General features: G+C 36.8%; 1 protein-coding gene across 1 annotated transcript; it reads right to left on the bottom strand.

Annotated features, from left to right (window-relative positions):
* Positions 1 to 917: 917 nt before the first annotated feature.
* Positions 918 to 11,865, bottom strand: LOC117634213 (BTB/POZ and MATH domain-containing protein 4). The gene is made up of 4 exons (XM_034368187.1): positions 11,228 to 11,865; positions 6,314 to 6,659; positions 5,896 to 6,175; positions 918 to 1,428 (listed from the first exon to the last, which is right to left on the bottom strand). Exons 1-4 carry the CDS (start codon positions 11,614 to 11,616, stop codon positions 1,160 to 1,162), a joined length of 1,284 nt encoding a protein of 427 aa, XP_034224078.1. The 5' UTR covers positions 11,617 to 11,865; the 3' UTR covers positions 918 to 1,159.
* Between the last annotated feature and the right edge of the window lie 14,277 nt (positions 11,866 to 26,142).

The raw sequence follows: 26,142 nt of genomic DNA, 5'->3' as shown, positions 1-26,142 counted from the left end.
GCAATTTAACGGAATGGGCAATATTGACTAACAAAGTAAAACACAAGGACTAAATCAACCAAACTGAAAACACGGAGACTAAATTGGCCAAATAGGTAAAACACAGTTACACGGGGACCATTTTAACATTTAAGTCACCCTTTAAATTCAAAATACAACTATACTTATTTTTTGGTGGCTAGGATTGTTTTGGCTTGAAATCCCCTTTAAATTCCATCAAAATCCACCGAACTCTATTACTTTATGTATGTCCTTCAAAGTCTATGACATTTTGAGTACATCAAGTCTTTAAAAATTTGGACTGAATACATCCATATTTGTATGGACTTTATAAAATTTCATTGAAGTCTAAGTTTAATATGCCGGAACTTTTATACTCCTTTAAAATCCTAAAAATACCCCTAGATTTTTGAAGTCGTTTAGAATCCCTTAAAAAGTCCAAATTGAATACATAACTTTAGGAGTGCAAAAACTTAGGAGGTTGGGCAACAATTGAAACGATTCGACTTGCTTGGGTTGCAAGAGTAGCATCCTACCTAAGATTGAAACCAACTCAGCCTTAATTCATTATCTTTCCTCTTCCATTTATTTTCATTTTTTTGGATCAAACATATTTCCTCTTCCTTGAAAGTAAATATCGTGGCCAATGCCTTTGATCCACTAATCTGTTTGCCGCCCAATGTCCCTTATTTTGTAACACCAAGCATACTACATTCCAAATTTGACCTCTTTGCCAACTGATAGGTTTTGCTTAAACCTCTTCTGTTGTTACATTGCTGGTTTTAGCATCTTGTTCCCATCCGGGAACTGTTTGATAATTCATTAATAAGTGTCTCTCGTATCATTGAGGTTCATCAATTTTTTGGTGTGTTGGTGTGTTCATTTGGTTGATTGCATCAAAATCAAGCCTAGTTCTCTTTTTCTTCCATAACAACCCGATAAGTAAAAATTGTTCATGCCAATGTTTGCACTTGAGACATATATATCTCAGTCCACTGCATCATATTTCATCACTGATTCAACATACAATAGAATACAGATTTCAAAGTACGAGTTTTTGTTTTGGGTTCTTTTTCCCTCTTTGTACAATCCTATCACGGTTTTCTATTCCCTTTCATTCCATGTGTAATGAAAACACCAATTCAGCACATTTACCATATCAACCTTCTTGCCCAGGACTCATACCTCTCGCATCACCACCATCAGAAGACTGGACCCAGAGGCTTTGACCTCTCTCTCCTACATCTTCCCAGTTATGTCTACGCCTATCAGTTGTATCCCCACCATCAGAAAACTGGGCCCAAACACTTCGACTCTTTCCGCCTCCGCTGAGTTCCTCCTCAGTTCCTGCAACTGTCTTCAAAAGCTCTGACTGCAACAGTGGGCAGTTCTCCTTGAGCAACTCAAAGCCATCTGTTTCCATGACGGCTGCATAAAAAATAATAATTAAGAATGTGGTTATAGTAATTGTAAACAGAGGAGCATGTAAAAGTAATGGAAACTTTAGATTCCTTTGCTGATTCCAGATTTGGAACTTCAGAACCTCCTGATGAGAAGAATAATTTTCACATTAATTTATGCAGTTGAGATTTGAATTACTAAATTCATAGATTACAGTTAGCCAAAAAAACAAATAACTTAATGATTTATTGTATTGAATGGGTAGAAAGGAAGGGAGTGCCGATGGCTATAAATAAGGAATCATTGCAGAGAACTAAATCACCTGTTTTGGCATGCGATATCAACAAAATACATGAGTTTACCCCCAAAAAAGTAGACACACACACCTCATAAAGTCAAAATGCTAAAAATTGAATATCAGGCAGTTCCCCTAACCCTCTCATCCTTGGGGAGTGCAGCCTTAAAGATTAGATGAAGCATGATGCATATACAAGTAAACAAAAGTTCTCCCGAATAATAAGGTACACATGAACCTACTCAAGTCAAAAATCACAAAATTTAGTGAGCATCAGATAATTTTTTTTTATGAACAAGTCATTGAGGCAGCCAAGAGACACGTGAAGAAACTCATAAGTTCAAAATTTAGAATCAGGAAATTCCTTATAAGCCTCTCATCCCTGTTGGCCACGGGCATAAATATTGGATCAATCATGCAGTATAACTCTCTCTCTCTCTCTCTCTCTCTCTCAAAGAAAACTTGTTCGATGCCCCCAGATTTTGCAAATTATTTCTCTATTCTGTCATTACTCTGCAAATTGATATTTTGTTCCACACATTTGAATTCATTGAGAAGCTAACTGAGCAATAAAGAATTCAACTACAAACTAAACTCTTTTTGGATCAATCATGCAGTATAACTCTCTCTCTCCCCCCTCTTCCTCCCCTCCTCCCTCCCCAAAAAGAAAAGAAAACTTGTTCGATGCCCCCAGATTTTGCAAATTATTTCTCTATTCTGTCATTACTCTGCAAATTGATATTTTGTTCCACACATTTGAATTCATTGAGAAACTAACTGAGCAATAAAGAATTCAACTACAAACTAAACTCTTTTTCCATTTGGTCTCAGACAGTAGGTAAGGATTATCACCCAACTCCACTTTGGCAATTCCCAGGAAAAAAACCTGCTTCCCTGAACAGATTGGACCATGGCTTTGCATCCACAAAACAATGAAGAAAGACATGATTGGCACTTTTTCCCTTTTCCCCAGATATAACACACCAGCTTGGAGACAAGCATGCATTCATTCACTTAAAGTCCTGGACATGACTTCAAGTCCCGTAAGACATGAGGACAACATCCAAATGGATTGTGCAGGAAGCATGTACGAACTAGCTAACCATACCAACAACACATTTAATAATGAGGTCTGGCAATAGATGAAGACGCTGGTATATTTATCAAGTACTAGAGCACCGACTTGGCAGATGACTAGGTATTTAAATTCATGGGAAGAGAGGGTGGCCTACATCAAGCATCCTGCTATCCTGTAACATATTCTAGGCCTACTTTCATTGTGACAAAGATAATGCATGAAGGGGACGTGCAACCTCAATGCCAAAAAACAGAGGAAACCCCAAATCCTTATCTTCAGAAACTGGTCCAAGATTTGTCTTCGCTTGAGAAATACCAGCTGAGGGAAGCGGAGAAGTGTCGGGGGTGGGGGAGGTTGGGAGGTATGGTGGGGCTGGGTTAATTTTTTGTTCCAACTTTTAATTTTTATGTTATTTTATTCTTTTATATATAGGATTTTAAATTTTTTAATTAATTTAAAAATAAAGAACTTTTTTTATTAACTGGAGGCCACATCAGCTGAAAAAATGGGACCTATGTTGCCACGTCAACATTTAACGGACTTGTTAACAGTAAAAGTAGCAGATGTACCTATGTACGTTTTTCGTGAGTTTGTGTATGAATTTGTAGAGTCCTACAAGTTTGGGTTCCAATTTGAAACGACTGTCAAAGTTTGTAGGGTTTATGCAGTTAACCCTAACAAATAATTTACTATGTATTTTAGGTTCATTATCTTTGAGTCTTTCTATGTAAAATGATTAATGTTTTAGGTTGCATGATTCTATCTTTCCACATTTTTAAGTGTATTAATTTGGGTCTTTTAAATGATTCTGTATCAATGACTACAAAGGGAACTACTTTGTAGGGTTTGAAAGTAAGTTAACGGTTAAAGAAATTAAAGTTCTCACTCATATGTGAAGAGTATTTATCAGGTGAGTGCTAATGGCTGGGATGCTAATGTTTTATCTAGTGACTCTTGTCACAAACCGTGGAAGGGCACCTCTAGTGGTTATCCTGCATTTCTTCAAGGCTGCGAGTTTGTGGTTGGTGGAGGAGATAGGGTGAGATTTTGTGAGGATGATTGGTGTAGGGGAGGTGTGCTCAAAGAGGTTTTCCCCAGACTCTTCATTCTGTCCAGTAAGCAGCATTCCAGTATTTCTTCTGTTGTGAGTTCCGGGGTGTATCCCCAGAATTGGGATTTCGGATTTAGAAGGCACCTTACTGTGTGGGAGATTGATGAGGTGACTAGGTTACTGGTTATCCTGAATGGCGTTAGATTGATTCCCTCTAGGAGGGACAACAGGTGTAAGTTGGATCACTCTGGGTTATACTCATGCCACTCTTTTCGTTCCTTCATTCAGGATAATGGTTCTGCAGAGAAGTTCCCTCCTTACCCTCAAATTCCAGTAATTCTTCTATGGCAGGTTGCCATTGGAAAAGTAAATACTTCTGACACTTTGCAGAGGCATCGCCCCTTTATGTGCTTATCCCCACTGGTGCACTCTTTGCATATGGACAGGGAAAGCACGGATCATCTGTTCATTCACTGTTCCTACACCTTAAAGGTGTGGTGGTTACTTCTTCGGGAAGTTAATGCTGCTTGGGTTATTCCTAAAGGCTGCTTTCAGCTGTTATCCTACAAGATTGATGCGCTGGGTAGGGGGAAGAAAGCTAAAGTTCTGTGGGGTTGCTTGGTGCATGCAGTGTTTGGGAACTTATGGTTGGAGCGTAACAGAAGAATTTTTTAGGACTACCAAGGGTGTGGGGGTGGCTGAGATGTGGTATAGAGTGAAGTTTCGGGCGGCTTTATGGGCTTCGGTTACTCCTGTTTTTAAGGATTTGGCTCTCTTCTATTATGCGAGATTTGTTAGCGGTTGTGAAGTGATGTGTTGCTCTTTTATTTTTTCATGGGTGGCCTTTTTGTTTGCTTTTGTCCTCTTTTCCTTTGTTTGTTTTGGTCTTGAGGTTGCTGTTTACTTTTGTTTTGCTCCTGTGGATTCCTAATCCACTTGCTTGTTTCTTTGTTTATCTCTTTGAATTTATAAAGTTTCTATTCAAAAAAAATATGTGAAGCATGAGTTGACTAGGAGTGAATCCCAGACACCTTTAGTGTGATTCTAAAGGCTAGTGTGACATGGAACTTTTTTAATTTCTGTATTGGAGTAATTCCAATACACCTCTGGTGGGAAACAAAAGAAAACCTCATTTTGAAACTCTTTGATTTACTCAAAGGAACTTGGAAATCCAAGGTTACATTAATGGTAAGTAAAAAATCCTCCCTGTCCTTTCCGTACCAGAAAAAAAAAAAAAAAAAAAAAAAAAGTGAAATCAAGAGTCTAGTACTACTTTTTGATGAGGTAGGAGCCAACTGCAAATTCAGTTTTGACTAATACTTGTAAGAGGATGGGAACCCTAAAGTACTAACAAAAGAGTTAAATCAGAGTCCTCAAAATCAATATAATCCTATTTGTAACTTGTAAGAGTATATAACCCAAAAAGAGGCAAAAGTCTGAACTTTTTGCAACTGCCAGAGTCCAATTACAGTATCTAGCAGTATTACTATTCGTGAACAGTTTTTTCGGAACCTTTTTTAGGACCATCGGGACACAACCCAAGAACACGAAGTATACAAGACCTAATTATGAGAAGAAACAAATGCAGAAAATAAAAAGAAACAATATCCTCAAGGACCACTCAAATAGACATCTTAACAGTCAACCTCCCAAGTCATGAGTAAGAAGCACCACATAAATAAGTTGTAAGAACAAGCTTCTAAAGAAAAAGAACTAATTCCTGAGAAGTGCTACCTTAAAGACCTTGGGTTCCATAACCATAACAACTATTTCACGATTATCCTCTTCCATTCCATTCAGAAATTCTCTTTCGAGTCGGAGATATAAGCCACGTATTCTATTTTAGTATAAATATTTACTTAGACTGATCTGTAGACGGAGCAGAAAACCATCTCGCTTAAAAGTCTACTTACCTCTAATACAACTGCAAGTGGTAAAGCTGAACCCCTGAAGGGGACTTAAAAGGAAAAAATAGCAAACCAATGGCATTTTAAAGTGTATATGCTAAACAGAACTGCTTATTCTAATACGTTAATAGAAAACATGCAAAAACAAAAGGGACATACGTACCCACTAGATTTTCAGCAGCAAATTTCAGGCAAACGGATTTTAGATCCATAGCAGAAAAACGATCAGCCAAGGCCAGAATATTGGCAACAGAATTGACAGATACATCCTTGCAGAGAACAGATTCACACATCAGGGCAAGCCTAGCTAAGCCATATTTGTCTGCTGCAGCTAACAACTTTGCAGCTAATTTGTCTGATAAAGATGGCATGCAAGATGAACTTGTTACTGAGAACTCTTCATCTTCAATAAGATTATCTGTATAAATGAAGTGCAGCAAAGCCTGCTCGGCAAACATGAAATAAATTATGAAGAAAACCAGGATAAATTGGTAAATTACATCAACTTAAATAAACCTTAGTTATTTCTTCTCGAAAGGCTTTATTTTAAAGAAAAATAACTAATTTCTGAGAAATGCTACCTTAAAGACCTTGGGTTCCATATCCACAACAACTATTTCATGATTATCCTCTTCCATTCCATTCAGAAATTCACTTTCGAACTCAGGAGACCGAGCAGCCAATACTAGCTTGTGAGCATGAAACTTTACGCCACGCACATTGAAAGTTACATCTGAACCTTCCTCATTCTCCAATAACATACCAAAATGAGCTCCAATATCAGACTCAGGGACATCTATGGAGTGCAATCTTGAACTGTCTATTGCAGAAACCACAACACCAACAGTGCAATTAAGCTTCAAGCAATCGTCCTTAAGGAAAGTCGATGACTCAAGCATAGTGCGTCTGAAAAAACGTTTGTAGCCCCTAAATGAAACATAAGCAAATAAGCTTTTTGAAGGGGAAAAAACATATACAAGAAACAAGTTTAAGGAATCTTATGAAAAATCCTTTAGATCATTTCTGGAAGTCTTGCATGTTTTAGATAACAGTGATGATGAACAAATAAATGACAATGCAGATGTTACACGCATTCTCCAAAAGTGCACAGTAGAGTAAAGGAATATTGCAAATATGCATTCAGATGTTTAAAATATTACAATACTTAAATATATAGAGGCCAGAAAATTCCTTGTTAGGCCACAATGTGGAACTAGAAAACCTATGATGCATGCAAGGTCAAAAAAATGTCTATCACACTGGAAATAATGACAGTCAAAATCAACGGAATATTGGTGGAAATATCTATATAAATCATGAGAATATGGAAATTTTGAAGTAAAACTTTCAGGAAACATGAAACTATTCAATAATGCACCTATTAAATATGGCATTTAATAGGTGCATTATTGATGGAGGTTGAGGCTGCTGGAGGAGGTGAGATTATTTCCATACAAAGAAGATGCAAGAAGATGGTCCTTAAAGCCTTCAGGGCAATTTTCTTGTAAATCCTACTTAAATCGATTGAAAAACATACCTGGTAGTCCACCTTTTCTCCCTTAAAGTCTGATTTGGAAATCTAAGGTTCCTCCCAAGGTTAAGGTTTTGGCTTAGTTGGTGGTACAAGGGAAGGTTAACACCTGTGATTACTCCAAAGACGTAGGCCAGCATCATCTTCATTACCACATTGGTGTATTTTATGCAAGAATTCGGGGGAGAGTGTGGATCATGGTTTCTTAGCTTGCCCTTTCCGCTGGAGGATATGGTTCTTTTTATTTAATGAGATTAATATTTGTTGCGTTGTGCCAAAAGACTGTTTCTCTTTGTTGGGTGAGAAGTTTAAAATATTGGGTGGTGGAAAAAAAGGCTAAATTATATGGGGGGGTGCATGGTGATGGCTATCATTTAGGTTATCTAGTCAGAAAGGAATCAGTGGGATCTTTGAAGATGTTAAGGAGATGGAAATGGAGGTGTGGGAGAAGGTCAAGTATTGGGCAGCGATTTGGTCATCCGTTTCGCCTGTTTTTCAGAATACTTCTCTATCTGATATCATTCTAGATTGCAAAGTTGTAGTGTCTTCATTATTTTTGGTTTCTTGGATGTAATTTGTCGAATTAATGTTCTTTCCTCTTCTATTCCTTGTGGAATACTTGTCTACTTTACTGTACAGAATCTCTTATGAAATAAAATTTCATCTTTTCATTTTTTTAAGAAAATCACCAATTAAATATGTAAACTTAATAACTAATCTATCTACAACAAATATATGGCATGTAAAGTGAAAACAATCCGTGTTGTGGACTTCAAACATAACATAATTTCCTAAGTTAGCTAATTGGTGGACTTATCAAATATGACATAAGTATAATATCCATACTAAAGGCAGCAAGCATGTAATGTATGTGCAATATAATGGAAGTTGTTGTAGTGTGTGAAAGTTATAATACAAAGAGAGAGGGTGAGATGTGAGAGATAATAAAGGGTGAGATACTTCAGCCGTTTTTTTCTAAAACAGAAATATTTTAAATTTTTGATTCTGTACTATTTTATCCTCTTTAATGTGATTTTCCTTCAATGGTTTTCTTAAACAAAGGATTATTTTTAAAATTTCACCAAACTTGAAGTTCTACCTTATGATTATCGTATAGAATTATAGATACTTATTAAACGAAATTAAACTTGTACAAAATTAATTGGTATAAACAAAATTAATCGTTACAATCAATGTGTAAAATATTCATCGATATAAGGAGCTTCCATCGAAATTCCATGTTTTGATGCCACTGATATCAATAAGTGGTGGACTGAGATCACCCACATCTTGATATATGTCACTGAGATATCGATGGATTTAAGCACATTGTGTGAACTTTTAAGATATTCTCAATAGTTTCTGTTCTGGATACTATTCTAGCTATGGCTTAGTGATAGCCTTTCAAAAGAGCCACCCTTAATAAGCAAATTTGGTAGTAGGAATGCTAGCCGTGTACTCTAATCTTGACTTAATTTGCAAATAAATTGTCAAGGTTTGTGTGGCGTAAATAAAAAATAGCAATTGTACACAATAGAATGCATAATGAAACTAATAAGTTTTTGCACATTGATTCAAGTTTGGAGAACATATATGTGTCTAGACGTTATTACCATGCAGACGTTATTACCATGCAGACACCATTGTAAACAGGGAGGAAAGCAAGGAGGGGTAGTAGAAAATACATGGCGTCCGCACGGTAATAACGTCCGGACATCTACATAGGAGAAACTCTGTATATATATATATATATAATATATTATCATGGATGTAGTATTATATGAAATTTACTAGTTTAATTTATGCATTATTGATTTGTTTAGCATTGCCTTAAGTTTCAAGCAAAATATCTTCCCTCTAAAAGTTTATACAAAACCTTCATGTTGTCAAATTAATTTCCATTGCTACCCTAAATTTTACCAATATGTCAATCAAAATAGACACTTCCACTAATATTTTTATCAATATGATTATGAACTGCTGGTAGTGACGTTTTGATTCTTTATTTTAAATACCATAGTAGCTAGGAAACCTTTAAATTAAATGTAAAATCCTGAATCCAATAAATGAAAAATTAGTGAAAATTTATTTGTATTTCTAATGACAATAAGAATATTGGATGAAATAGAATTTCCCTTTCAGTCATTCCATATTCATTACCTTCTTCCTTTAGTGAAGCATGTAAGATAGGTGAACCTCATTAGCCTAAAAACTATCAAGGCCTGACGTGTGACTTCACCTTAATTGAATAATACAAGCCAGCTACCCTCAATCTTCCCCATTGCATACACCAGATTTGTTAATTACATTAAAATTTTGTATTTTGATATTAGGTTCTCGATTGATTACACAACTTATCTCCTCTCCAATTTCCTTGTTTAGAAGATCAAGCCCCTCTCTCACTCCCTAAACCCTTTTTGACTCTTTCATTTGCAACGGAACAATGGCAGCGAAGAAAATTGAGAAACAGTCAATCAATCCTCCTATTCCTTCAATTTATGAAAAAATTGCTCAACTATTTTACATTTCACTTATATCACTTAAAGCACCATGCCCGCCACCGCCTATTCAAAACTCTTTTACCAACCTCCCCCCCCTACTCTTATAAATCATTAAATAAGAACCAATTAAGTACCCTGCCCCCTTTGTTACCTAAAGAGGAAAAGAAATTGAAGCCTCACTCCAATGTGTCAGAGGAGATGTACTGTGTAGCACTAGGTGATTGTACCCATATGTGGTGAGCTGGCAGTTGGTTGTATTAATTAGGAATTGGTTGTGTTGGATTTGTTTTCAACAAGATTATTTTGTGAAGCTATTTAAGTGGAGGTTATGGACACTTGTATTATTTAAAGGCCGAAGTGCAGCACATTTTGCCCAAGTCTTAAATCATTCACAATCCTTCTACTGATTTCAATTTTTAATATATCTTCTTCAACTTCTACCTACCAAATAAGTATGAACAGCATCATTAAAAGATACAAAAAAACTTGTTCTGGTCCATACACACACACACAGAGAAAACAGAAACAAAACAAAAAAAACAAAAAAACAAAAAAACAAAAAAACTCAAAACGTCAGATATGAAGTGTGCTCCACATGCATTATTTTACCTAGACACGCATTCCACCCATCCAACTACTACATACTAAAAAATACAATCACAAATTCACCTTTTCAGCTCATTGTCACCAAATCCATCTCACCCTGCATATACTATAGCGAACACGGGGTTCGAAGACTAAATTCATATGATTTGTAAGTTGCAATACCAATTCAATTATTTCGAAGTGTATGTGAGCACATTACTTCTAAGTCCTAACCTACTTCAAGATGCAAAGTTTGGAAGTCTTTGAATTCTCCTTCTCAACAGTTGATACTTTCAGGAAGTGGTCCAGTAGAATAAATAAAAAGTCTCAAAGGTGTGGGCTGGATAAACCAGTGTAATAATGAGCCTACTAGTCATGCTGTTCCTTTGGAGGTTTTGACATGAAGGAAAATAGAGGGTCCAGTCTTTGGATCTTATAGTATAGGGGATGAACAAGACCGCTAAAGAAAATAAAACAATATATGGTATGGTTCTATCATTCCGAATCAGGTGTTCCACCCCCTGGTACAGTTTGCAAAAGCTTCAGAATTTTTCTCTTATGGAGATCTCCAAATCGATGAAAGTTGGACTTGCAAAGATAGGATGAGGTTCTAGAGCTGAGCTGAGTTTAAATTAGCAATTGCTACATTTATGTAACAAAATGCTTAAATTCCTCTATTTCTTGTAAGTAATAACATCCAACAATCACTACTATCAGAAACAAGCTTCATATTTAAAAATTCCAAGTAAGAAAATATTCGATCTCCAAAAAATTCCAAATAAAACCCAGAACCAATCGAATTATGAACAAAAGGAAAAGCAAAAAATTCAAAACTAAACCATAAAAAACTACCCAAAAAAAATACATTTGATACTCACCACATGCTACCTCTATACTTGAGCGTGTAGGGCCCGCTTTCCAGAGAGCGATCGAAATGGCTATGGACCTTGTGCTTGCCATGAGTACCCTGATCAACCAGAGTGAGCTCGAAGAGAGCTCGCACGTCGGTGCCTTCGCTAGCTAGAGCAATGAAGACGGAGACATAGGCGGAGTTATCCTCCGGGTTCTTCCCATCTGGGTAGAAATAGATGGCCCATTGGAAGCCTCCAACGGTGAAAGTCTCACTGGCAATGTGTTTGCCGACGCCAATTCCTTTGGCCAACGAATAGCCTTTGATGACGAAGTTATGGGAGCCGTTGACGGTCTCCGTGACGAAGCGCGAGCTGGAGGGAGAGACCAGATGGCTCTTGTGTCTGTGTGAGAACATTTGGGGTTAGGGAAGAAGAAGACTAAGAAGAATAGGGTTTGCAATTTGAAGGTAAGTTAGGTCAGTTTGGAGATGGAAGACATCAATTTGTTCGATCGACTTTTGCAGAGAAGAAATTTGATGGTTTTTGTTGTTTGCTGGTAAATGATTTTCTTTTCATTTGCAGGTCTGTTTTCTCGATGAGCGAAGTTTCAGGTGAGAGAAAGGGATATGAATTCGCCAATTGCCCAGGGACCTGAAAATGAAATGTATTGTCTTGAATGCCCCGGGAATCTAAATTTTTGCCATCTGGGGCCTGTCATCTACTTTTTTTTTTTTTTTGTCGAATATATATTTAGAACATTTCTTAGAATATATATTTTGTTATATAATAACTGGAATATGTGCGAATATTAAGCTGCACATAAAGTAAATAAGACACAACATTTAACTGGAATACGTGCGAATATTGAGCTCCCCCCGATATCTTCATGATTATCTTTTGGAGCGAAAGTCTTTCTGACTGAGTAAGGGATGTAGTCATCAACAATTCATGTAGTTGAGTAAGTAAATATATTTCCAGTGAGCTATCTCTATGTAAATCATACAAATTTCTAGAGTCCGCGTATCCAATAAAACTCGGGCTATTTGTAAGTTTACTTGAAAAGAATATGCCTGTATATGGTGTTATGCGGAGATAGCATCAAATATGCCTCACATCATCCCAAAGTGGTGGTGATGGAGTTGAACTCTATCTCGAAAAATCGATAATATACGATGTCCTTTAAGTCCAATATACTTTTGAAAAATCCTTTAAAATGTCCAACGGATAATCCATAAAAAATGCTTCAATACTTTCTTAGTTATAAAGGCAATAATGAGGTTCTTTCATTTTCCATTATGCATAATTATTTCTTGAATCTTCAAAATGTCATTTTTCTGATTATGAGTAAAATCAATATCAACAACACTTTTAACAAAAATTTTACCAAATGTCAAACTACTTTCTCTCACAGCTGATTTAGCTCACAGCAAATTTGACAGCGATTATTTTCACAGGACAACAATGCCAAACTGGCACTAAGTGCCCAACGGATAATCCTCATAAAAATACTTCAATACCTTCTTAGTATAAGCAAGAATCTTGTTGGCATAATGCTCAATCTTCAGGCCGAGACAAATATTTCTAGAACTCTTCAGGAGTTTTAATGTGTTGCAAACACATTATAATCAATGTACTCACTGAGGCAATTTATGCGTATTTAGAATTGAGTACAGGTTTTGTGCTTCAGGCACATGTCCTTCAGGGACTTGCTTTATGTAATTTCAATCCTTCAGGATTTTATTTAAGGGATTATACTTTATGACATATTATATAGCTTTAACCCAGCTATTTATACATCTTTAGGGAATCGCTTATGGCGATATGCTCCGTGCTTTAACAACCCCTTAAAGATAACATGTTGATCTCTGTAAATGTGCAGTAAGGGGGCACAATTGAATCTGTAAATATGGAGAAACCCAACATTTCTTGTTTCTGCAAGAAACATTGTGTCATACAAATTGGGTATATTCCGTTTTATTTCGAACACCCAAGTATAACTTTCAGTATTAACATCTTTTTGGGTTCGTACTATGGGTTTATTCGTTCATGTTCATTCTCGTCTGTAATGGAATTGTCTCTTTCCATATTTGGCCAATGATATTATCGACATTTAATAATAGAACGTGGTTCCAATCAACACAGCTCATTGATGATTTGAGTAGCTACTCCAAAATCAAAAATTGTCATTCATCAATTCATGATCCCATCATTCTCATGTGCATGCACATGCATTAATTATAAGCATTTCTTTGCTTTTGAGTACCCAAGCCACTTTAGGGGGCTTTTATTGTTGCTTTCCAGATAGACATCTCTTATAAGATGAATTATGTGAGAATGTGGATCATAACCTCCAATGAAGCATTATTTTACAGTAGGGCGTGGATAATCTCCATTTTGGGAGTTGGAACATTTAGAACCCATATATCTGTCATGCTGCAAGCATGCCACAGATTAATACAAACATGTTTGCTACGCATTAGGCGTGCACCGTATCAATTTTGACATGTTAAAGGATTGTCCCTTCGGGAATTCAATCCATATCATTTGCTATACAACAAGCGTGCATCATATTAATCACTGCTATACCCATGTTCTGTTCTTATGGGACTTTAATCTGTGCAGTGTATTATCAATGTATCCAACTTGCAATCTGTAAAATTTGCATTAATAATTCATGGATACATATCGGAATGATACAAGTCATTCTTCTGGAATGATCATTTGCATGACGTTCTTCTGGAACGACCTTATCTCCTCATTTGGTTACATTTCAAGATGTTTTACAAAATATCAAAATAACTGTATAAGCATAAAATAACACAAGTATTGCTTACATCCTTAGGTAGGAGAAACTTTTCTCAAGTATCATTCAAGCTCGTATCGGCCCAATAAATATAATGTAACGCTTGATGATTTAGTTATATCCTATAAGAGCAAAAATCAAAATTCTTCTCTCTGTCAAAAACAAATAACCCTCAGAGTTAGGATCACTTCATGGATTCTTTCTTCGGATGTTCGTTCTAAAGAAATCAAACCACTTATGAACAGAAAGTTATAAAAAGAGAAAAAATGCAAAAAATTGTGATATTGATTGCAAGATAAGGTAAGCAATTAGGTGAGGAAGTTGATGAGAGCAGACAACAAACTCTCATTTCTCCTAGTTTAGAAGAACCTTAGGAGATTTGAGCATGTGGTCACCTTTACAGTTCCCTGATGTAGCGGAAATGTGATCATGGATAGTCTCGCTTCCTAAATGGATGATCAGAGATAGTCTCACTTCTCAAGCACATCGAGTGCTCATTAATAGGAAAAACAAGTGGACATCGCATCACTAGGTATGGAGAAAACTGGATGTCTTCTCCAAAGAAAATTTCGTTAGTAACACATTTATACACAAATAAGAGGAATAGGTAGAACCAGTGAATTTCAAATTAACCATAGGAAATTTGCTAGATTCTTGAGGTGCTTTTGAAAAAGAAGCTCCGTGAAATCCGCAAAGCAAGATCGGCTTTGACAAAAATAATTCTTGAGAACGCTGAAGGTGCCGACAAACATTAACGTAGGCCGCGTGAAGTTTCGGAATCTGGAAAAGAAAAAAAGAATATGGGGATCTGAGATAATATTGGGATCCTAGAAACCATCGCCATATTTTCACCTATAGATATTGTCTCTGCAAGACCTGATTGCATTTCAACTCAACTTCTCCATTTTCTGAAAATTCAGCTTCTCTTAAAACTTTCCTCGAAACCTTCCTAAAAATGACTTCCTCTTCTTCTCACCCAAACCATCTTGATTTAAATGTTGCTCCCAACACAACTCGTGACGCCAAAGTTTGGCGTCCATCCTTTGTATCCCAAAATTGTTATCTCACGGATAGTGATTCTGTGATGATGAATGATGCGACTCCTGTCATAGTAGCTAGGAATTTCCTTATTCCAATGGATGAAATGTTGTTGTCAGTAAGGTCTGATGAAAAGGCTATTGATGACTCAATGGCTTTTAGCATTCAGAGTGCTGCTTCTGTTTCTAACATGGTTGGTCGTTTGCGTGCTAAAGCAAACGAGGTTCAAGAGCTGACCACTGAAAATTCGTCTCTTCAGAGAATGCTTCATGAGTCTCAATAGGAGGTTGAGAAACTTAAAGAAGAAAATAATGCCCTGTTGAAACTGGTGAGTTCGTACTCCATTGATACGCTGAGAAGGCTAGACATGCTGCAGGTTTCCAATGAAAAGATTATGGGAGACCACGAGAGATCCATGGCTAAGCTTAAGAGGCGTCATTCTCTTCCTTCAGAGGCTTCCATAACATAATGTAATCTTTTAGATTTTACAAAGCTTGCACCTTTATTGCAGGTGGAAAAAATATATCTGTTGTATGCCTTCTTTCCTGTTATAGTAATTGAGCAAATTCTTAAACTTGCACCTGTGGTTTTTATGTCTTTTCAAAATGACGATTTGGAACCTTGTGCCTTATAGGTTCAAGTAACCGCATCAAATCTCTCAAATTACATATTTCAATATATGTGAGCCCGGAACTTATAGCTCGGGCTAAACACGACCTCAGAATTTATTCGCCATTTTCAAATAGGCATGAAATATGAATTGAGAAAAAGTCATGATAATATTGTAATAAAGTAGTGAAGAGCATTAACTACTATATACTCAAAACTTCAAGTTCAGGACTTTTCATATATTGGGATCCATGGGCTTCCGGCCCAGATCATATAATACAACCAAATATGTGGGAAGCCTCAATTCATCAATTGAGGTTTATCCTGATATTATCCATTTCATGATGTATTCTTAACAACTGGAATTCACAAAATATATTTCTTCCTTGATGTGTCGATTGTAACAGAATCGAACTTTTATTAAATTTATCATTTCTTATGCCAAAGAAATATGTGGTGTACCACAATTTGCAATAATACCTCAAGGGTTGCCCATTTAACTATAGGAACTTCAAGTTCTCAATATTGTCAGATTTTGAACTTTATGCCAAAATCTCATATTCTCATAGTATGGGCATTCAATACTCTTAGATTTTGAACTTCGGGTCAAAATCACATATTCTCATGGTGTGGACATCTTTACAATTTTATGTACATATTTCGGGATTTCAAGCCCTTACATAATTGTCCATATTTTGAGGAACTTCTGGTATCTCATTTAATTGCTTATCTATGAGTTTAAGGAACTGTATGTTCCCTTTTGTATATAGTGACGGTTTACCCAAAATGGTTAATATTTATGCACATGTCACTATTCATGTATATGGTACTATTCATCAAGTCATGAATACGTATCTATTGATGTGTACAGTACATTTGCCAGTACAGTTATTATTCATATGTACGACACTTTTAAGCAATACGGTACGGTACTGTTACATCATCAAGGAACTCTAAGTCCTTATTTACATGTCAAGGATCAAGGATCTTCAAGTCCGATCTCTTGTTTACAAGTATAGTACCGAAGAGACTGTCAGCTCTCATATCATTATCATCATCAAGGATCTTCAAGTCCTGATGTAGTTGTATGATGAGGATCAAGTAACTTTTGGTCCTGATCTGTATCTGTAAAAACTCATCATACCGCACAATTAATCCATAAAATAAATTGCTTGTAAATAAATTGCTGATAAATAAATTGTTTGATGTATGGACGTTAATCTCGCACCATACCTTAAATAAAATTAAATGTGCAGTAAAGTAAATTCATAAATTAAATTGCTTGATGTATGGACGTTAATCCCGCACCATATCTTAAATAAAAGTAAATGTGCAATAAAATAAATTGCTTGTTGTATGGGAGATAATTCCACACAATACAATAATAAAGTAAATGTGCTTGTATGGGCACTAATTCTGCTCCATACTTTTAAATAAAAGTAAAGGCAGTTGTGTGGACGATAAACATGTGCCACACTTTTAAATAAATACTGTTGGATGGGTAATCAACCTACACCATACAACAAATAAATTGTATGGGTAATGAACCTACACCATACTGTAAATAAAATAACTGTGGAAATAAAACCACCACTAAAAATATAGAAAGTGAAATCATCCATTTTTATAAGTGGTTAGTAATAGGAAAGCAAATGAGTATATTATATTACCATCATCTTTTCATATCAATATTATAATTATATATATAAGATAACCATTTATAATAAATTGACAATTATTGCTTCTGGCAATCGTGGATTATATATACTAGATTAAGACTACCATATCAAATAATATTCTATAAATATCACTTGAGTATATACATATGCCGTGTAGGTCTATATATATAACTCAAGTATATTGCCATTTATATATATATAATATGTTATATCAAAACCAAAAAGTTAATGATGCTTTAATATAATATATAAAGCAACCATATATCAAAATGAATCATGGCCGACAATGAATCATTGTATATGTGCATGTCTTCAACTTTGTTGCTTTCACTTCTGCCATTAGCACTCAAACTGTTTGTATAGTCAGCATGTATATAAGGTAGCATTGACTAATGTAAAGTATTAATAAAAGAAGAAGATGAAAAAAACAGTGAGCTTATCATGTTTTGGTGGATTTGCTCGTATATCTCTCTAGCAGACCACATCTCCTTCTCTACTTTTCTTCCTTACATCAACACAATGATTAGTAGTATAAATAATAGTGTAGCACAAAAATTATACCTGAGAGCTTCTCATGTTGATAACGTGTTATACAATAACTGGAATATGTACGAATATTAAGCTGCACATGAAGTAGATGAGACACAGCATTTAACGAGGTTCGGCTATGCCTACGTCCTCGGAGAGCAGCAGCAGTAACTTTTCCACTATGTAAAATAATAGGACTACAACTTTAGCGTTTACAATATATGTAGCTCACTGATTTTTCGCTCTTGGAGAATTTCTCTCTGCTCTCATTTTTCTCTCCGCTTATTCACTCTCTTTCTTTCTCTTCTTTCCTTCCTCTCTGCCTGACTCTCTTTCTTCTCTCAGTTGGAGTCTTCACCAAAGGAAAGGGGGAAGCCTTATTTGTAGGCCGAATTTTGTGGCTGCTTACTCATTTCTCTTTGGCTTCACGTAGGTGTTGGCAAGCATCATCATCACTCTTCAATCAATTAGGTAGTGAGCTCCTACCATTTTGGGCTCCACATTCTTGACGTTACAACATATTTAAGGTTTTTTTGTTGGGGGGGGGGGGGGGGGGGTGAGCTCCTACATATTTTGGGCTCCACATTCTTGACGTTACAACATGCTTGTTGCCCCTATTATATTATGTCTTTCGTTCTTTTTCATTATTCTTGTTTTCATATTTCATTTCAGTTCCACTTGTATGCTTGCTAAGTGTAAATCATTTGAGAAAGCCTCCTCTCAATTTACTACTCTAAATACACAAATTTGCATAAAGTTTTACTAACTTTTTCTTGTTTATTATCTTGCTTTTAAAGATGAGGATAACTTTTTCGATTCAGTTTGAGACGTTGTCTTCTCATTAAGTTGCACCTACAAACAACTTTTATATAAATTTAAAAGATTCCTTACATTTCCTTCATGTAACCAAAAAAGAAAAAAATAAAGATTCCTTATATTTGAAAGATTATGTGAAAAATTTCATGAGACGGCCCAAAGAAATTCGAATTACATATTCAATTTAGGGCATGTTTACGTATCAATAATGGATATGGGAGGAAAGGGAATGATTTCTATTCCTAACTTCCCATGCGTTTACTTGCAATCAGGAATGGAAAAAAAAGTGGGCCCCACCTCAAAATCCGTAAGCCCCACCTCAAAATCCGTAATCACATACCTTCAGAACTAGGTATCAGATTAACTAGGGTAGAGTAGCCGATACGATTCTCATTCCTGTTTTCTCTTAGTAACTTCCAAAAATACCATTACCAATTTACCATAATTCTAAAACACCCCAAGCCCTAAAAAAATTAAAACTCAGGCCAAGAAGTTCCAAGACGCTCCAACCCTAAAAAAAATAAAAACTCATTTTCAAGAAGTTCCATGTATTTAATGTATGAAGATTATGCAGGTTATTATTATTTGATTGTTTACTAGTTACATAAGTGAAAGATATGTATTTATTGGAGTTTATTTTTTTCGTTTGAAATTGGCTTTGAACACAGGTGTTATTAACATTATCATTGAACTGGGCTCTTGCTGTTCATCTTGTTCAGCATATTGATTACTCATGTTTGCACCGCCTTACTGGTTTGCTGCAGGATTAGTTTGGTCTTCTTAGCCAATTTGAGAATTATATATGTGTTGTGGTGAATATGTGCAGGGCATTTTAGTAATCAAATTAATTTAGATTCTGATTCATGAAAATTAGTAAACAATAACAATAGGAATCAACCCCGTTCCTTTGCTAATTCCATATGTTTTGTAAATAGCTTAATGAGAATTATTCTTTCCATACCGATTCAGCAGTTCTTCGATTCCTAAATTCTCTGATTTCTTACTTTCTCCATTACTGATACTTAATCATGCCCTTAGTCTTTTTAAGATCTAAGAAAATCTGAAGAAGGAATGAAGTAAGAAATGGGATTATGGTATAGAGTCATGATAATAAAGTCTTGTAGTGGACTGAAGCCGTATGAAAAAATCGATGGTTGCTTTTCGTCACATCAAATGGAAATGCTCAGAATTATTTTTCTCTTTATATTTTGTTTAAAGGTTTTATAATAAATTAAGGAGCATGAATTAAGTTTCTCGTTAAAATGTGTAAGGAGAGATGAGAGAGAATGGGTTATTTTCCAGGCATATTAATCATGGTTAAGAGGGTATTAAAAAAGACCATTAAATTTGATAAAGTGTGTCTAAGTGCTCGTTTAGCATTGCTTATTTGGGGTGATAATTGATTTTTAACAAAATTAGGAAAGCCCAGCCCGTTTGGTAAACTATGAGAAAATCACTTATTGTTAAAAATTGATGTGAGAGAAAGCTATAAGGGAAAGCAACTAATGAGGTGCTCTCATTTTTTGATTATGCAGGAATCAATTTCGAAGAGGCTCTAGATTTAATGATTACGTGGCAATCTTTTTCTAATTATGTGGGAATCAACACCAACAACACTTTTAACAAAAAGTTTACCAAACGCCAAACTGCTTTCTCTCACAGCTGATTTCTCTTACAGAAAATCTGACCACGATTATTTTCACAGCACAGCAATCCCAAACTGGCCCATGTGTGGATTTTTATGTGTCCTTCATTCATTCACTATATTAATCATGCCTTTTGTTGTTTGGAGCACCATCATATCTACCTTATTTATACCATTCATCCAGTATATCACACAAGATCTTATTCTCTAGCGAGATTCTTGGAGCACCATCTTGATCACCATAACTCGGGGAGAATCCCTCTTAACTTATTCGCCGAATTTGTTTTTGCTGTGATTAACATCGAGAAAGCCTCATCCCGAGGTAAGAGAACTTACGATCGAGATTTGTTCTTTCCTCGGCCACAAACGCTTTGAAAAAGTTTAGAAGGTGATGTCAAAAGGATAAATATATAGGTAGCTTGGGATATAGTCGAGGCCATAACTCGGCGAGAGCTTCTTAGCTTATTTGTCAAATTTGTTTTGTTGTGATTAACACCGAGAAGGCCTCTTTCTCGAGGTAGGAGAACCTACGACCAATATTTGTTCTTTTGTTGGCCACAATTTTCAACCCATCTATTATATCATATTTGAAGAATGAGTAAGAATGAGATTATACTCTTTGGTCAACTCAACCTCAAGAATGAAAACATCTCTTTAGTCAAAATCTCTTCCTGATCAAGAATGAGATTATACTCTTTAGTCAACTCAACCTCAAGATTACCGAGATAACGATTGACCTACAAACACATCTTTCATTGAATACCAGCAAGCCTAGCTAAAAGTCTCTTTTTCTTTTGAAAAAAACAGCAAAAAACATGCTTATTCCAATGATGGAGACAAGGAATAAGACTAATAGATTTATGAGCAGCATGGCCCTCACTAGAACTCCAAACATCATAAATGAACTTAGAGAAATCAGGATGGCTTAACCACATAGCTTGGAACCTAAAAGGCAAAGAAGCTCTGGCTGGGGCATGATTAGATAATAACTTCACCAAAAGAGGGCAATGATCCGAATTAACCCTATGAAGATGAGATAAATGAGCTTCAGGAAACAAAAGCCGCCACTCAATGTTACATAAACCTCAATTGATCCTTTTCCAAATAATACCCTCAGAATTCCATTTGTTACACCAAGTGAAATTGGCTCCAGAGAAGCCTAAGTCAACAAGATGATTACGATCAATCCAATCAATGAAACTCTGTCCACCATTATCCAAATTACCGCCACATTTCTCCTTAGCACACACAATGTCATTAAAATCTCCAAGGACAAGCCATGGAAGGCTAGAAGCTTGAGAAAGACCATCAAAATAACGCCAAAGAGACTCTCAAATCCCAGGACAAGGATTAGCATAAACCATAGTGAGCAACCACCAATGAGTCCCTAAAAAAACAAGAGTAGTAATGTATTGGCTAGAGTGGGCAATGACATTAAGAGTGACAGAACTCCCATTCCACAAAAGCCATACACCCCCCCGAAAACCTAACAGCATCCATAATATGGTAATGAGAAAACCCCAAAGTCTTAGCTACTTTGAGAGCCCTAGGCCCACTAATCCTAGGCTCAAGCACAGCAAAAATATCAATGACATAAATCTTCTTAAGATCCTTAATAGTACTAGTACATATATCCTTACTAGCACCCCTCACATTCCAAGACACAATCATCATAATAAAATAAGGAAGAAGGGAAGAACTCAGGGAAAATCCTAAATATACAATAGCTCTGCCTCAAGAGCATAGACATCATGCTCACAATCCATACCAGTAGGCAACCCAACATCAGACACACCAGAACCAATGAAATTCCATGTTGATCCATATCATCAGAGGCAATACTGACACTAGAAGACTCAGCTTCATGTCGCTTTGTTTGGCTAATATCAGGTGGGTCATGACCATTAACTAGGCCAGCCTTGCCTAAAGAAGAATCATTAAAAGGAGAACCAACATCATTGAACGAGAAGCCGCTTTGTCTGGCTAATATCAGGTGGCTAATGACCATTAACTAGGCCAGCCTTGCCTAAAGAAGAATCATTAAAAGGAGAACCAACAACATTGAATGAGAAAACCCTACAAACGTCATCTTGAACCTCAGAACCACTGATTTGCAGCCCCATAGTATCAAACCCTTGAGCATTAACACGTTTAACCCCCACTTCATTCCTCCAAGGCTTCCTCAAATTAGGGCCACCCTTAACCACAACACCTCCCACTTTGGACACTAAAGCATTAGTGATGTCTTTCAAAGGCTCTTTAAAAACCCAAGGCGAAGACTCACGAGGATGAGAAGGTTGCTTTCCATAAGATTTAGCCTTAGAAGATGAACCAAAACCAGAAGGAGTGGCAAACTTCACATTCCCCCTTGTGCTAACAGGAGTAAACCCCTCCATATCATCCTTTCCACTATCCTTCTAAAAAAGAACATTGAACCTGGACCCAGAGAAGATATCAGCATCCTTAGACCCAAATTCCTTTTAAGTACAACTTACCTAACTCAGAAGAATCACTCACCACCTTCATTTTATTAAAACTTAATAGTTTCATTAACATCCATTACCCATGCATCTTAGTTGGAATCTCAGCATCTTTAGTAACAGGATTAATAACACTGAGATCACCACTCTTATCCGAAGTATTAACCTCCATATTCTCAGCATGACCTAAATTTGACTCCTATTTTTTGGCTTGCAATATAACAGGGCAAGAGTCTCGACCATGACCATAACACCCACATTCAAAACAGACTAATTGAATTCCCTCATACACAACCCCATAAGAATGACCTCACCTCAATGAAAGGGGTTAGAGGTTTAGTTAAATTAAGTTCAACACAGACTCTAGCAAATTTACCTTGAGCTTGACTCATGGTATGAGCATCTACCTTTACAGTGGTACCAATAAGATTCTCAATCTTCTCAATAACATCATAGCGAAAATACTCTACATTCAAGCCATTAATCCGGACCCAAGCAGTCATATGAGTGATTTTTTCCTCTTTGGCATTAAATCTAGTCTTCTATTGTTGGGTCACCACATACTGCCCAGCAATTTGCCAAGGACCACCCGAGAGAACATATCGCATATCTTCCACTAACAGGAACTTAGCAAAGAAATAATTATTCTCCAAATCGATTAGGCTCATCGGACCCTTGAGATCCCACTTATGAAGAAGAAAAGTCCTCAAGAAAGCATAAGACAGAGGCCGACCCATGAGCTTAAGAATTACAGCAGTGCGCCATGGCTGATACAGACAACTCTTAACTTTTTTAGAAAATTGGACTGAAGGAACTCCCCTTGCTTGATGAGAAAATCATCATCACCAATCACTAAATGATCCTTAACCAAGCCAAAATCCCCAGAAACCTTATCTTTGAAGCTCATCGAAATTGGAGGCAAAAGGGGAGGAGGATCATCTGAATCCAATGCACCAACATCCATCATCTCCTGAGTACGAGCTCTTTTCTCACCAGCAACTAGGCCCTCCTTGACAGAGCCACCCACGCCGGCAGAGAAGACAGAACGGTCACAAAGAGAAGCAGCAAGAAAAGCATGAAAAAGGAATAGAAGGAGCAGAGCGCGTGAAGCGCATTCTATTTTCCTTCTCTGACATGATTTTCCTTTCAATTGCTTTAAAAAAAAATTGTATTTTCCTTCCCATAAAATATTTCTACTTAATTTGAGTTTCTTTTATAATAAAAATTGTAATTTCTTGGTAATTGGTTTAAGGGCTTAGATCCTCTGCTTTGAATTTTTGTGCTTCGATATGTTTGACTTTTAATATGATGAGGATGCCACATCATAATCATCCAATCATTTTTTTTTGGTAAAAAATTATCCATTCATAATGTTAAAACACTAACATATCACCAATACTAGTAAAAACAAAACAAAACAAAACAAAATGTTTGTTCTTTGTGCAAATAATCTTTCAGGAGAATATTCGCTTTTAGATCCTTCGCCCTTTGATCCTCCTTCTCCCTCTTCCTCGATTCCTGTATAAAAAAAAAGGGGGAATAAATAGACCACACCCGAGGGGCTGTTGGCCAAAGGCCCTCCGATGCCTAAGTTAGATCGATTGAATCTAGGGAGTAAGTTAGGGTACGGAGATTTCTCTAAGGTGAGAACTAGGTGGCCGGATCCGCGTGGAGAGACAAAAGTATAGAGATGAGAGCAATATGGCAGGCGACAATGGAGCTGCCATCGGCTAGGAGAGAGAGGGGAGGGAGATCTCAGGTACTTTTGCAGGGTTTTGGAGCTAGGTTTAGAGTTACCTTGAATGATGAATGAAGCCATGTATTTATAGGAGGCTCGGAGGCTAGGGTAGAGAATAAAACTCTTATTAGGAAAGAGTTTATTCTTTCACCAAATTGTAGGGATTGAGTCCATTGGGGATTTGATTGGGATTAAATCTCCTAATTTGATGATGATAATACCTCTTAATTAGGATAATATCTAAATTGGTGGTATTATCTTATTAAATAAAGATAATTTCCCCTATTTAAGATATTATCCATACTTTTAGTATAATTAATTGGCAAAATGGCTCAATTAGTTAACCTAAGGGATATCCTTCTTATCCACATGGCGTCTTGTGATTGGAGACGAAAATATTTGCTCCCACAAAGGCCCTCCAGCTTCTACATAGCCCTTGTGTGGCATATAGGAGATGAAATTATTTTTTAGGCTTTCCACCTGTGTTTGGGCTTTCTTCCGTGAGTTGGACTTCTTTTACAGATTGGGTTCCCAATTGGAGTGGGCTTCTGACTTTTCTTAGAGTTGGGTTCCTAGTAGGAATGGGCTTGCGATTCCTTCTGGACCTAGGATGCCAAACCTGTATAAATACAAGGCTTCTCTTCGCTCTTCTTCACATCACAAAATTAACTTCTCTACTTTCTAGCTTAAGATGGATCTTAGAGAATTTGAACTGCTTGTCGAAGAAATGAGTTGCCTTGCATCCCAAGGTAAGTCGAGCATGTATATTCTTTTTTTTCCCTTCTTCTTTTCTTTTTCTCGTTTAGAACCAGCTGGGTGGGACCCAGCTGGTTGCCGTCGTGACTAGCAGCTGGAGACGGTTGGAGCTGCGGTAGCTGCTGAGCAAGTATCAAGAGGAAGTTGGTGGTCTACCCCCTGCCCAGGATGTTAAGACATGGATGCAAAACTGTCCAGACTTTGATCATCTGCCTATTGAATAGGAGGAGTGTTATGCTGAACCCCCCTAAAAGAAGAAGGTTGATGTCAAGTCTTCAAGAAATAGAGCTGCGACTTCGCAAGCGAATGATGTGTCTCCGTTGAGGAAGAAACCAAGGCTCCCTTCTGTTGTGAAGGCACGAGTATGAGCTGCTCCTTTTCATCTGCTAGGGTTAAGTACCTCGTTGGCTCAAACAATAAGAAGGTTGGTAGTATGCAAAACAATCGGTACGTTCCATTCAAGCCTCCTGTTGACAAGCTTAGAAACCATGATCTGCTCCGTGAAGTGGTCCGCTTGAGAACTAGTTCAGCTGCTGAGAGGCAAAGAGATGCTAGTATTCATCTCTGAAGTTCGAGTCGTGTACACCAGTCAAGGGATGGAGATTGAACTGGGAGGTCTGCTTATCAACCCAACCATCGTGATCCAACTGTTGAGTCATGAGCAGTCAAGCATGGAGTTGATTCAACATCATTAACTCCTTCAGAGGTGGGGATGGCGGTGGCTAAGAAGGCGAGAGAGTCATTTACAGAGGCAAAGGGTTCCTCTGCAATTCCAGCGGCTGATCCCAAGGTGGACAAGTCTAGTCATGTAAGGGATGTTAGCGAGTCTGATCTACTGAAGATGAACTTC

The sequence above is a fragment of the Prunus dulcis genome, chromosome 7 (genome assembly GCF_902201215.1).
Source record: "Prunus dulcis chromosome 7, ALMONDv2, whole genome shotgun sequence".
NCBI lineage: Eukaryota > Viridiplantae > Streptophyta > Magnoliopsida > Rosales > Rosaceae > Prunus > Prunus dulcis.
Note: the sequence above shows the minus strand (reverse complement) of the source record. Positions and strands in the feature narration are given on the sequence as shown.